The sequence below is a fragment of the Macaca nemestrina genome, chromosome 7 (assembly GCF_043159975.1).
Source record: "Macaca nemestrina isolate mMacNem1 chromosome 7, mMacNem.hap1, whole genome shotgun sequence".
Lineage (NCBI taxonomy): Eukaryota > Metazoa > Chordata > Mammalia > Primates > Cercopithecidae > Macaca > Macaca nemestrina.
The window spans coordinates 141,736,325-141,749,065 of record NC_092131.1 but is presented as its reverse complement, the minus strand read 5'-3'; the positions used below and the strand labels follow the sequence as shown (position 1 = coordinate 141,749,065).

General features: G+C 43.3%; 1 protein-coding gene across 3 annotated transcripts in view; it reads right to left on the bottom strand.

The window, feature by feature from the left end:
• LOC105489322 (annexin A2) overlaps positions 1–12,741 on the bottom strand; it is a 57,693-nt gene that overhangs the window by 13,837 nt on the left and 31,115 nt on the right. For all 3 annotated transcript variants that reach the window (XM_011754071.2, XM_011754064.2, XM_011754095.3), the window contains exon 4: positions 2,745–2,839. In XM_011754071.2, coding sequence (XP_011752373.1) covers positions 2,745–2,839 — 95 coding nt within the window. The remainder of the gene's footprint in view (positions 1–2,744; positions 2,840–12,741) is intronic.

The window sequence follows — 12,741 nt, the reverse complement described above, 5'->3', positions numbered from 1 at the left end:
TATGTAGACAGACACCCCAACTCAATGTGGCTTTTAGCGATGCTTCCTCGGGCTAAACTTCCTACAAATCATGGCTGATGACTGAAACCTCCTACTGAAATAAAGTTCTTCTTTTCACTTTTTCCTTTCTCTTCTCTCTCTTCTTTCTTTCTCTCCTTGCTTTCTAAGAGCACCCGTGGCATCCACAAAACTTAGCCCCTAGAGGTACTTGCAGGATACGAGAGGTGATTTTCAGCCTGCTTCAGAGACAACCATCTTGAATCATTCGTGATATCAAAAGTGTTAGAAGGATCTTAGAAGCCATCTGGCCCAAGCCTTTCGCCACCCATTTCTTCCTGCTTCCCAATGTCCTGGGAACACACGGCACTTAGGAGAGGACTGTAAAAGCAATAGCTCCCAATTACAACACCAGTCTCCCAGTTTGGAACTTTGAGGTTAGGTAACTCCAAACTTAGCCTACCCTTGACACTCCCCTCTACCCATTCTCTGTTCAAACCTCAAATAGCATTTGGGCACCTACTGACTTCTTCTACTTCTATTCTAAACTCCTTATGGGCGTTCAACTTCCTGGTTCTCACAATGTCCAGCACAGAGCTTTGCATTTAACAAAAACTAAACAAAAACTCCAGAAATCTATGATAAACAAAACATAACCATTCCCTGTAAGGAGAAGCCTCGCATCTGGCGTCTGCTAGAACATGAAAGAATCGTAAAAGCAGCTGTCCCTCCCAGCTCCTCTCCGCTCTGCTAGCTGGGCCCAGGTTCTTCAAGCTCATCACCTGGGCAGCCGCAGCCCGTATACCTAAAGAACTCTGCAACACAAATCTTCCTTATTTCACAGACTTTCTTTATTTCACAAACAGCCGATTGCTTCACTTGAAACTATCTCAAGTAGTTTACATTATCTTTTATAAAAGATATATAATTCTCCTTGGCCTAAGGCTGAGAGTCAAGAATTAGAAGGATGGTGAGCTGTCCCCAGCACACAGCAAAGCCTGTGAGATCTTGGGACCTCATCGTAATTCTGGTAATATCTTCTCTCCAAGAGGGTACATGGGAGCTTTGTTCTCCATATATCTAATCTAAAACCAGTATCTAGGTTTTGGGTGTGGTGGCTTATGACTGTAATCCCAGCAGTTTGGGAGGCAGAGGTGAATCATTTGAGTCCACATGGCAGAAGTTGCAGTAAGCTGAATCATACCACTGCAATCAAGCCTGGGTGACAGAGCAAGACCCTGTCTCAAAAAAAAAAAAAAAAAGGTTCCAGGCTTCTATGTTTGTGTGTACGCACCCAAATGTATTCCAAGACCAGACTCTGTCAGTGACAGCTGAAAGATCAATTTTTGCGCATGCTGTCCAGAGATGAGCCTTCTGCTCCAATGGGAACTTGGCTCTAACCAGCTCACAAACCCTCTTGGAAAGCTGGAGAAAGAAAGCACTCCCCTCTACGCCTCACTACAGAAGATTAATATACGTCTAGAGAAAGAAGAATTTTAATGCACATGAGATGAAAGAAGCCAAAAGCTTTCCTATTTGTGTCCTTTCCAACTGTTTAGAGTGCGGGGAATGGAAGTGTAGCAAGACTTGACCTGCAACTCCCGGGACCCTGCTGGTCATGTCAATCCCAAGGGCAGAAATGTCTCTTCTAGAATCCTTTCAGCTCACCTCCACTGTGGCTACGAGTGAAAGCCATAAGTCAGATGGGAGCTGCAGGAAGCCACACTTACTGCACTGTCCAAGAATAAATCAAAAGCTTTTAATAGCAAGAAGTTAAAAATAAAGCAGCACATCCTTAAACATAAAATTTCCTAAAACTGACAAAATAAAGGACGAACACGCACTGGTTGTTTCTTAACCACTAGTGGACAAGCAAAGGGAAAAAGCACACAAAGACCCTTTAAATAGTAGGAGCACGGCATGTTGAAGATAGCTTTGCAGACCAAATGAACTGCCAACTAAGCCCACTCGTTGCAAAACGCTTAAGAATTCAAGTGTATATTGTTTAAATGAGAGGAGCTTGTTAGGATCAACACTCAGTGGAGGCTAGTGTCCTAAAATTAAATTAGAAACATCTTATCAAGAACCAGCAGAAGTCAGAAAGATGAAACGGAGTTGCTACATGTAGAAAACTGAGCACAGTGCCTGGTCCAAAGTAAGCACTCAATAAATGGTGCCTGTTGCTGTCGTTCCCTATTCCTAACTTTCTATTCCCAGAAGTTCTCCCTCCAGGTAGCCTGGGTTGGAGGAGGGTACTGTCCTTATACAGGAGCTCCCAAGCACTCTAAAGCGAGCATGACCACCTGCGCTCCGCCTCCTCTCAGATCAACGGTGGCATTAGATTCTCATAGAAGTGCAAACCCTACTGTGAACCGCACATGCGAGGGATCTATGTTATACACTCCTTATGAGAGTCTAATGCCTGATGACCTACAGTGGAACAGTTTCATCCCAAAACCATCCCTCCCCATCCCATCCATGGAAAAATTGTCTTCCACAAAACCAGTCCCTGGTGCCAAAAACGTTGGGGATAGCCGCTCTAAAGGCCACATGTGTTTGTGTGTCGTGCACACACACACACACACATGTGCAGTGACTCTTACCAGGATTTAAAAAGAAAATCTTAGATATCCAATGGTCCCAGAAGTCTTTGCTCATGAGAGCCACAATTCATGAAAAGAAAAAGCAATGTCTGAGGAAATAAAAATTCAACAAGAAATGCCCTCCATCCTTGGAATTGCCTGTACCTTTTTGGTCCTTCTCTGGTAGGCGAAGGCAATATCCTGTCTCTGTGCATTGCTGCGGTTGGTCAAAATGTTGACAATGGTGACCTCATCCACACCTAAGGAAATACAAGTTGTTAATCGTTACTCAACCATATACTCTAGTGTTTTGGGCTTACATAGAAGGTGTCAAGCAGAGTTTTTCAAACTGAAGTTTCTATACTGTTTTTCAAATGGAAATACCAAGACACCGAGATTTGTTCCAGTTCTTTTGTCAGCATCCTCTACCCAATGTGTACACTCTCTTTCCTTTTTTTCCTGAGAGCCTCAAACCTCAAGCTTAAATGGACCTTTTAAATATTTGTGGTTTAAAAACTATTTTATTCATAAATTGGTTTCTGGAATCAACAGTAGGAGGTGCATATGTGGGGCTCTGGCAGTCAGATGGAACAACAGAGATTTAGTAGGATTTTAAATGAAGGTCCCCAAATTGCCATTTAACTCGGGATTTAATAGAGAGTAACTGCAAACTGAATTAATAGAGATAATTATTTATATTTATGGCAGGATTATGGCTATATAAGCTGCTAGGTATAATTTCTATAATTATAAAAACTGTCATGACAAATGAGTCAGATTTAATATGGCAGTTGTATTTTCATAGCATAATTGATTAATGCAATCATACTTATTGAAGACAAAATTGTTTTGTAAGGAAAATAAATGTTCCACTGCTTTTAATCTTCAATAGGCAATTTTAATAATCAATTTTATAACTTTATTAAAAAGAGTAAGTGTTTTAATCTAAATTAAATCTAAATTGGGAGTTTTGAAGTGCCACCAAAATATTTTAGTACCTATTTTAATTGGAACATGTGTATTTACAATGATAAGCAATGCCTTCTGGTGTCTGAAAGTTTCCAATTTTATATCAGAAATACTCCTAACATGCCATTTAACTTAAGAAAGCAGAGTTTGTAAATTCAGAATGTGAAAAGTCTCTCTCCTGACTGATTATTAACTTTGTTTAATAAAAGAAAGAGTCTTTGCCATAACCGGATAAGTAATTCTTGGGTGAGAGAACAGAGTCGCTAAACCTACAAGGTCACTTGCAAACTACAAACGGCTTGGCCTGAAGAAAATCAGAGGAGTCCTGAAGAAACAGAAAGGTCAAAACTGTAATGCCTGAGACAAAAACAAACAGCAGATTGACAGAGGAAGTATTTTCAATTCTCAAGTGTGTCAGATCAAAAAGTATAAAGTTAGAATTTCTGGGTATAAAAATAAATAACTTTTTAAAATGTATCTGCTCATTTCAAAGCAAGTCCATATCAATATGCTGGCTATCTTAACTGTAGCATCTATAACTTTAGCTCTGATTTTTAGAGTAGCCAAGGTAAACACAGAAATCCAATTGCTGGATATGAGATTCAGCTTCAAAGATGCTTATTTCAGCACTGTACATAATATTGAAAAGTAAAGTTAGGAAAAACACCTGTGTCCAATAAAAGGCTGATTAAATGTTCTTTTTTCCATATAATGGGATACTATGCAGTCATTTTAAATGATGGCATAGAAGTATTAAATAATGTTGGAAAATATCCACAATAGAGGTACTGTTAAAAAAAAAAAAAGGTTGCAAAGCAGTATGCTCAGTATACTCTCATTTTTGTAAAATGTGTATGCATGTATAAGAAAATATCTAGACATCTCTATATCAAAATTGTAATAGTTATCATCTGAGTGTTGGGATTATATATAATTTTAAATTTTCTTTCTTTTGATTATCTGTACTTCCAAAGTTCACCATAATGACCATAAATGGGTTTTTTTTAAATACCCAGCGAGTGGCAGGCAGTCATTGCTCTAGAATCAACTAGTGACTTCACTTCAAGAGAGTCCCTGTATAGCTCTAAATACTTCAGTTAGAAGAAAACACAGTATGCATAATAATTAGGAATTACATCTATATAATTCTCTTCAGTTTCCAAACATCCTAAGACAAGTTATCTTATTTAATCCTCATAACAACCAAGTGGGGATAGTGACTTCTCTGTTTCATAAGCGGAGGCTCTAAGGCTCAAGAGTGACTGCAGCCCATCCCCGCATGTGTTGTGTGTGTGAACATTTGTTCTCCCGGGGTCTCAGCTTCTATATTGGCACAAGTAAGGGGGCTTGAACAATGAATGACCCCCAAATTCTGCTTCCAGAAAACACTAATGGATATAATTTTTAACTTATATTTTGTTTCAATTAGGAACAGGCAGAGGAGATTAATTCAAAGACTCTAAAATATCCACAAAGTGGACATAGGCCCGGGCTGCTATGCCTGCATGCCTACCCACACATGTGTTCGCTTGTTTGTTTGCTCTCTTGCTCTGTCTCAAAATTCTATGGCTCTAGCTTTATATCAGGAAAACCACTTGCTTATTAATGTGTTTTGCTTTGTACTTAATTTTATTACCCACCAACTGAAAATGCTGAAGAACCAATCACAAAACACAATTCTATCCTCTAACCTCAATTCTAATACTTTCAGAAGTCAACCTAGGGGCGGCTGGCCTGAATGCACACCAAGAACACTGACCCATGAAAAAGTATTCTCTCTTAAAAACAAATGCAAAGTCTGTGTTTGGGTCAGAATGTGGTTCCTGGCCTACCTGCATTAAAATCACATGAAGCATTTATTACAAACACAGTCCCTTGGGCCCTACCTGAGAACTAGTAAGTAAGCTCTCTAGAACTTGGGACCCAGGAAGCAGCACTTCAACAAGCTCCCCAGTAATTCCTTATTTGAGAATCACCAACAGAAAATGATAACCACGGGTGGGAAATGGAAACGTCTTGAGAAATCTACCTATCTAAAAGACTTCTGTGTTACTTCTACCAACTGCTTTTGTGAGGTACAGGGTCGACTACAATTTTAGGGAAAGAAGTGCTTACTTCTGCCCAAACAACCCAGGTAAGAAGTAATATCTAAAGAGTTCACTCCACAAGCTGTGATGCAGTACCGCACTCTTAGTCCACGAAACAGCTTTCTGCCTTTCTTTCCATAGCAGCTAAGTGTCCAGCCAGCAGAGATAGAATTTAATCCAATTACTGGAAATCCCCATAAAGAGCCTGGGTGGTTAACCTGAATCTTACCTAGGAGGCAGCAACAACCATAGTCTGAAGGAATCGAAATGTATTTTACCTAAATTATTTACCAAGCTAACAGCCAGCTGAGAGGCAGTATCTAACGTGCTGGGACTTTACAAGTGAACAGCCGTAATGCACTGCACAAGTGCTAACGCCACTAACTACAAGGAAATGAAATGGAGGCTATTTCTGCAAGTAGAAGACTCCCGTTCCACCGCCCTGCCCAAGAACCTCACCTGCATCACCTATTTCTCCCACACCATTGTCTGCATGTTTCAAACTGAACTGGAAAGAGGAAAAAATCATGAAGCCAGGATCAACTGCCTAGTCAAAGCCACTTAAATCATGTCCTATATTGCAATACCAAATACATGCATCTTCAAATGGGATTGAACCATCTTATCTCTAGAACACTGCTGCTTCCTCTTGCCCTGCTATTGTAATTGGTGAGGCCATTTATTCCTGTGAAAAATTATTCAGTACAGGTTGAGGCTGCAAAGGTCATCCGGTTACTCACCATTTCTACCCAGGATGTAACTGAAGGACTCAGACGGAACCTCGAATACTTATGTCAGCACAATCATCATCAACAAGGCACAGCCAGTGCCAGGACACCAGAAAAGCTCTAAATTCAATATAGTGCCAGATGCCCGGGAGATGGGGCTCTGCCTTCCTTGATTTATACTCTCTGACCTGTCGTGTTCCAGTGCTTAAGGAAGTGTTTGCTGGGCGGAAGGGCCCAGGGTCTAAAGAAAACGTGTGGGCGGGGCAAGGGCATAAAGAAGAAACAGAAAACCTCAATAACACTTCCTTTTCCATCCTCTTCCTCCTGTGTCTGATGTGAGTGATCACAAAGTCATCTAAGCAAAGCCTCTCCACAAGGAAGAGTGATGTGGATACGGTGATCCCACAGAATGTGGATGAAAACATGAATTCTGTAATTCAGGCAGATGTTTTACAATTTTTTTTTTCAAAACTAAAGAAGTGGCCGGGCGCGGTGGCTCACGCCTGTAATCCCAGCACTTTGGGAGGCCGAGGCGGGCGGATCACAAGGTCAGGAGATCGAGACCACGGTGAAACCCCGTCTCTACTAAAAATACAAAAAATTAGCCGGGCGCGGTGGCGGGCGCCTGTAGTCCCAGCTACTCAGGAGGCTGAGGCAGGAGAATGGCGTGAACCCAGGAGGCGGAGCTTGCAGTGAGCCGAGATCGCGCCACTGCACTCCAGCCTGGGCGACAGAGCGAGACTCCGTCTCAAAAAACAAAAAAAAAAAAACAAAAAAAACAAACAAAAACAAAACTAAAGAAGTTACACTTTTCCAACATTGGTGAGGAACCAAGACACAAACGTATTTGGCTCCTGATGGGAAACAGCACAAGGAAGTCTTTAAGCATTTACTCCTTGAACAAAAATAGCCAGCTAATCTAATTAGCTAACTACAACAATATTTTCAACACTTGGATCATGGGTACCCCAGAGGTCAGTCACTGTTCCAAATGCCAGTTAATCTGAAGCAACAGCTTTGCCAAGGGAATGCCACGGGGAGGCGCTGCTGACAGCAGGGTGCCAGGAGAAACCTGGGGGTCCTGGGTCCCATAAATCATTTACTGTATTTTTCAAGCATAGAGAACATTGGCAGTTTAAAATGATGGCTGCATCCAAAACCACAAAATCAGCCTCCTGGAGTTTCCTCCTCCTCTCGGCGGGTGGAAACCCCAAGTCAGCTCCAGCGCCTGGCATTCCATGGAAAATGTGTGTCTTTATTGTCCATGGCAAGGCACCAACGGCCGTTCTGAACAGGATGCTGACTCACATCTGCCGAGACACACTGAATGCACAAAGAAAATGGATTTCATTTGTGTTTGATGAAGGTCTCAGGAGGGTGGGGGCTGACTTGGAAAACAAAGGAAAACCGTCCAGATCCTCTCCTTACCTAGATTATGGGGAAGACCACGACTTAAGATTACTGAGCATACAAGTATCAAAGCTGAGAAAAAAATCATCTTTACAAAAAGAAGGTCAGAGGCATGCCACAAAGACAGGACAGCGCCACAGAGCTATGGGTGTGTACATGTGGACATAGTTCATTTATTACAATAATAGTAACCTTTTGCATTATTATAATAATAGTAACCTTGTGGCTCACGCCTGTAATCCTAGCACTTTGGGAGGCCAAGGTGGGCGGATCACGAGGTCAGGAGTTTGAGATCAGCCTGACCAACATGGAGAAACCCCGTCTCTACTAAAAATACAAAATTAGCCAGGTGTGGTGGTGCACGCCTGTAATCCTAGCTACTCGGGAGGCTGAGGCAGGAGAATCGCTTGAACCCAGGAGGCGGAGGTTGCAGTGAGCTGAGATCGTGCCATTGCACTCCAGCCTGGGCAACGAGAGCGAAACTCCATCTCAAAATAATAATAACTTTTTACTAGGCACCTACTATGTGCCAGGCATTTTTATCAGATGCCCATATTCTATCATGTAATTCTCACCACACCTATCTTTTTTTTTTTTTTTTTTTTTTTGAGACGGAGTCTCACTCTGCTGCCCAGGCTGGGGTGCAGTGGCCGGATCTCAGCTCACTGCAAGCTCCGCCTCCCGGGTTTACGTCATTCTCCTGCCTCAGCCTCCCCAGTAGCTGGGACTACAGGCGCCTGCCACCTCGCCCGGCTAGTTTTTTTTTGTAATTTTTAGTAGAGACGGGGTTTCACCGTGTTAGCCAGGATGGTCTCGATCTCCTGACCTCGTGATCTGCCCGTCTCGGCCTCCCAAAGTGCTGGGATTATAGGCTTGAGCCACCGCGCCCGGCCAACCACACCTATCTAAGGTGGGTGCCACTGTCATCCCGGTTGTACTAATGAGGAAACCAATGCTCACAGAAGGCAGAGACTCGCCCAAGGTCACACAAGCAAGACACTTGCGGGGCTGAGATTCAAACCAGGACTAAAGACCTTGGCTCACTGCACTGGGCAACTCTGCCTCCTGTGATAGAAAATTATGCAAAACTTGAAAATAAAGCAAGAGGAAGACAGCATATCCTCCAGGTATGTGCTGAAGCACTATCTCACAGACCCAAAGACTCATGCTCAAGGGACCTGTCTTACCTGACATGCTACTTTCTACTGATTTGGGCATACACTCTGCAGGGTTACATGTTAACTTGTAGATTGTGGTCCAGTAGAAAGGATAACCCCAAAGGCTGTGGCTTCACTGCCCTATAGAACATGAATAGTCTTGTATACAGCTCAACAATCTTTCTTTTTTTTTTAAACAGGGTCTCTCACTCTGTTGACCAGGCTGGAGCACAGTGGTACAACCATGGCTCACTGTAGCCTCGACCTCCTGGGCCCAAATGATCCTCCTGCCTCAGCCTCCTGAGTAGCTGGAAGCACAGGCACTCACCACCAACGCCCAGCTAATTTTTAAAAATGTTTTTTAGAGATGAGGTCTCCCTTTGTTGCCCAGGCCCTCCTGCCTGCTGGGATTACAGACAAGAGCCACAACACCCAGCCTGGCACAACAATATTATTCCAACATTCTTTTCTCAACACTTACCAACATCCAGTATCTCAAATTCCCTCTGAACCAGCCTTACCTCAATGTGTTAAATCAATGTTTAATACATGTTTATCCTATGAGTCAAGCCTGTACCTTTTTAAAATTATACTCTGATACTTTTTCATACCACGCTCCACCATCTAGCTCCTATAAAGGATATGGGACAATAATGTGTCAAATGTGTAGAGAACTGGGCTGAAATTTTTACATACAAATGCACTTACACTTGGTAATCTGTAGGTAATGATTTTCCACCTGGTAATAATGCATGGCCACTAAAGGGATAACCCAGCTGAGGTTTTTTTCAACAGAAAGAGCTAGAAGACTCTCTTCTGAGGAGAGACATTACTAACTCGGCAGAGGGAGGTAGGCCTTCCCAACAAGCCTAGTATGCCAGCCAGTCACCCACCTACTGGGAGAAATTTTAGGGAAAGAAAAGCTCCCCTCTAGCCATAGGACTACCCAAAGCACCTTCACCATGGTGCTGGCTGGCCCGGAACCCCTGCTATCAAAGTTGCCCCTCTGGGTCATCCAGCACAAGCGAGCACTGTCTCCAGAGCGTCTCTCACCAAGACAGGACACCCAGTTGGCTGACAGACGCCAGGGGAGGCCTCCAGATAAGTAGCAGCCACAATGTAGTGCTCTGGAAACTCCACAGGACTCAGACCTGTGAGATCCTGGGGCACATTAGTTCCCTCCCTAGGCCTAGGCATCTCACCCCACAGAACAGAGATATGATAATACTTATTTTACCAGGATGCAGAAAAGACTGGCTGAGTTAACATCTAGAAACACATCTACTGCCTTCACTCAGCTTCTCTGTCACAAGCCTGGCCCCTGCTTGCATTTGAATTTCTATCTGAAATATGGGGCAAAGAAAGAGAACATTTTTGCCACTGACACACATGGATGAGTAGTCCAGTTACACGACAAACTCTGGCAGCTGCCGAGAGACGGGAGAGAAAGTAGGCTATGCACAGGGTGAAAGGAGACAGGGGAGTTTGGTGCCTCTCCCAAGTCTGGCACAGCTGGGGCACACAGTCCCAACTCAGGGAAAGCAGGGTTTACCTAAGTGCTTAAGAAGTGGTTTTGGTCCAAAAATCAAATTTCTTCTTTTTCCATTCTGCTTTGATCTCACTTCAACTGAGTTCCTTAGAAAGGATTTAAGGTATCATTGTCTTGGTAATCTCACCGGCTACTTTAATAATCTAGAACCTTGTCTGCCTTCCATGCAGAATAATATTTCTGAAATAAGCTACAAGACCAGCAAAACACAAAGTATACCACTGCTCAAGATCCAAATCAAATCGTCAGTGAAGGAACATACATAAAATGCAAGCACTGTATTGTGCCCCATTACTCCGTCAGCCTCATGGGACAGAAAATAAAAAAATGTGAACAGATGCGAGAGAAACCAACACAGCCACCCTTAACTCACTTGACAGTGGAGAACTTTCTTGGCGTTGCTGACACCAGATTAGAATCCAGTTACGGCCATTGTCCCTGGGTGAAACTGGTATTTGGATTTCCTCAGGGAAAAGAGGTAACAGTTTTGTTTTTTTTTTAAAAAAAGAAAGAGCTGAAGAGAGGCAGGTGATGAAAGCTGATGCCTACAATTAGAAAAGCTCCAGGGACTCCTTTTCCAGTGTTTGATAGCTACCTGGCTCGGGTCTGGCAATTACATAGCTACATAGACAAATATCATTACAAAGAAAATCTGTGCTGGCGGAGTCAGAGCGGCTGTGACTCAGCACTGGCCTCTTTGTTTCCAGCACTGCTGTAAGATGAGAAGTCAGTCTAAAGTAAACGTGAACACAGAGAGAAAGGCCTCAGCAACTGGGAAGGGTCCATTCCCTTCCAGGAGGGTGAGAGGGCCCTGGGCTACACGAGTCACAGAAGAGCTCACACTCAGACCTATTCTTGGTTTAGCTCCTCACTTGCAGCCCTGTGTTAGAGGAGAGAGGCTACTTTTCCCAGCCAGTCTGCCTCCTGGCACCCTTAAGAGAATATATTTCTAATTGTTCTGCTCAGCCAAATGAATATACCTGGTGTGCAGGTGAAACCAAAAATATCCATCCTGGCGTGTTCTGCAGTGGCATGGGATGTTAGTCTTTTGGCCACAGAAATCTTAAGCAGTTCTATTTTAAAACTATAAGAAAAAAATAAGTGCAAAACTTGGTGCAGTTATGCTTCTATACTTGCGCTTCTGAGAAAGGGGGGAAAAAATCACCGGCTTTTGCATCCCTTCCGGAGAACACAAATACTGCTAAAATCAAAACTGGCAATAATAACAGGGCAACTCATTACCCTCCCCTTCCAGAGAGAGACCAAAGCTGTACCAGTTTATTGGCACTTACGCTAACTCTGGGGTTGTGCTGCTGCTAATTACAATCTATTTTCTGGAGTCTAGATTCATCCTTTTCTAATTTAGCTGACTTTCCTTTCTAGTTATTTGGACCCATATGGTAAACCATTCACAGCTGTGTTGTACACGCCACAGTATATATTTAACCCAAGGCCAATCTAAACCAAGAGACTCCTACAGATTAAGTCTCAGCAACCTCTTGTTAATTAAGCAGTATTACTACTTTTGCATGACTTTACTCAGTTTCTAACTAGACATAAATTAAGGTAAGTCATCGTATAGTCTACCTCAAGCCGGCGCATACACAAAACAATCCTGCATTTGGTTTAGGCAGCATAGGCAAAAAATACTGAGATGCCTTCAAATTAGAAACAAAGCAGACTTATTTTGATTTTAGGAGTATTGTGCTTCTCCCCCCTTCTCATAAGCACAATATGTAGAGTATGATGAGAACACAGACCAAAAAATAGCTGGTTCTGCCTTCTCAGAAAAAGCTTGTTGGTGCTGTGCACTGGCCCGGACTGAGAGGTGAGTGGGAACTGTGGGATGTTTGAGGTGGGGAGGAAGGAGGCTGCATGCTCCTCAAAGAACAAAGGCAGAGGCGTGCTCCGTAGAGGGCTGTGAACAGAGCTAGAGATGAAGCTAGAAAGATATTCTATAGGCCAGGCGCCGTGGCTCACGGCTGTAATCCCAGCACTTTGGGAGGCTGAGGCGGGCGAATCACGAGGTTAGAAGATCAAGACCATCCTGGCTAACACTGTGAAACCCCGTCTCTACTAAAAAAAATCCAAAAAAATTAGCCTGGCTTGGTGGCGGGTGCCTGTAGTCCCACCTACTCGGGAGGCTGAGGCAGGAGAATGGCATGAACCCGGGGGGCGGAGCTTGCAGTGAGCTGAGATCCGGCCACTGCACTCCAGCCTGGGCGACAGAGCGAGACTCCGTGTCAAAAAAAAGAAACATAC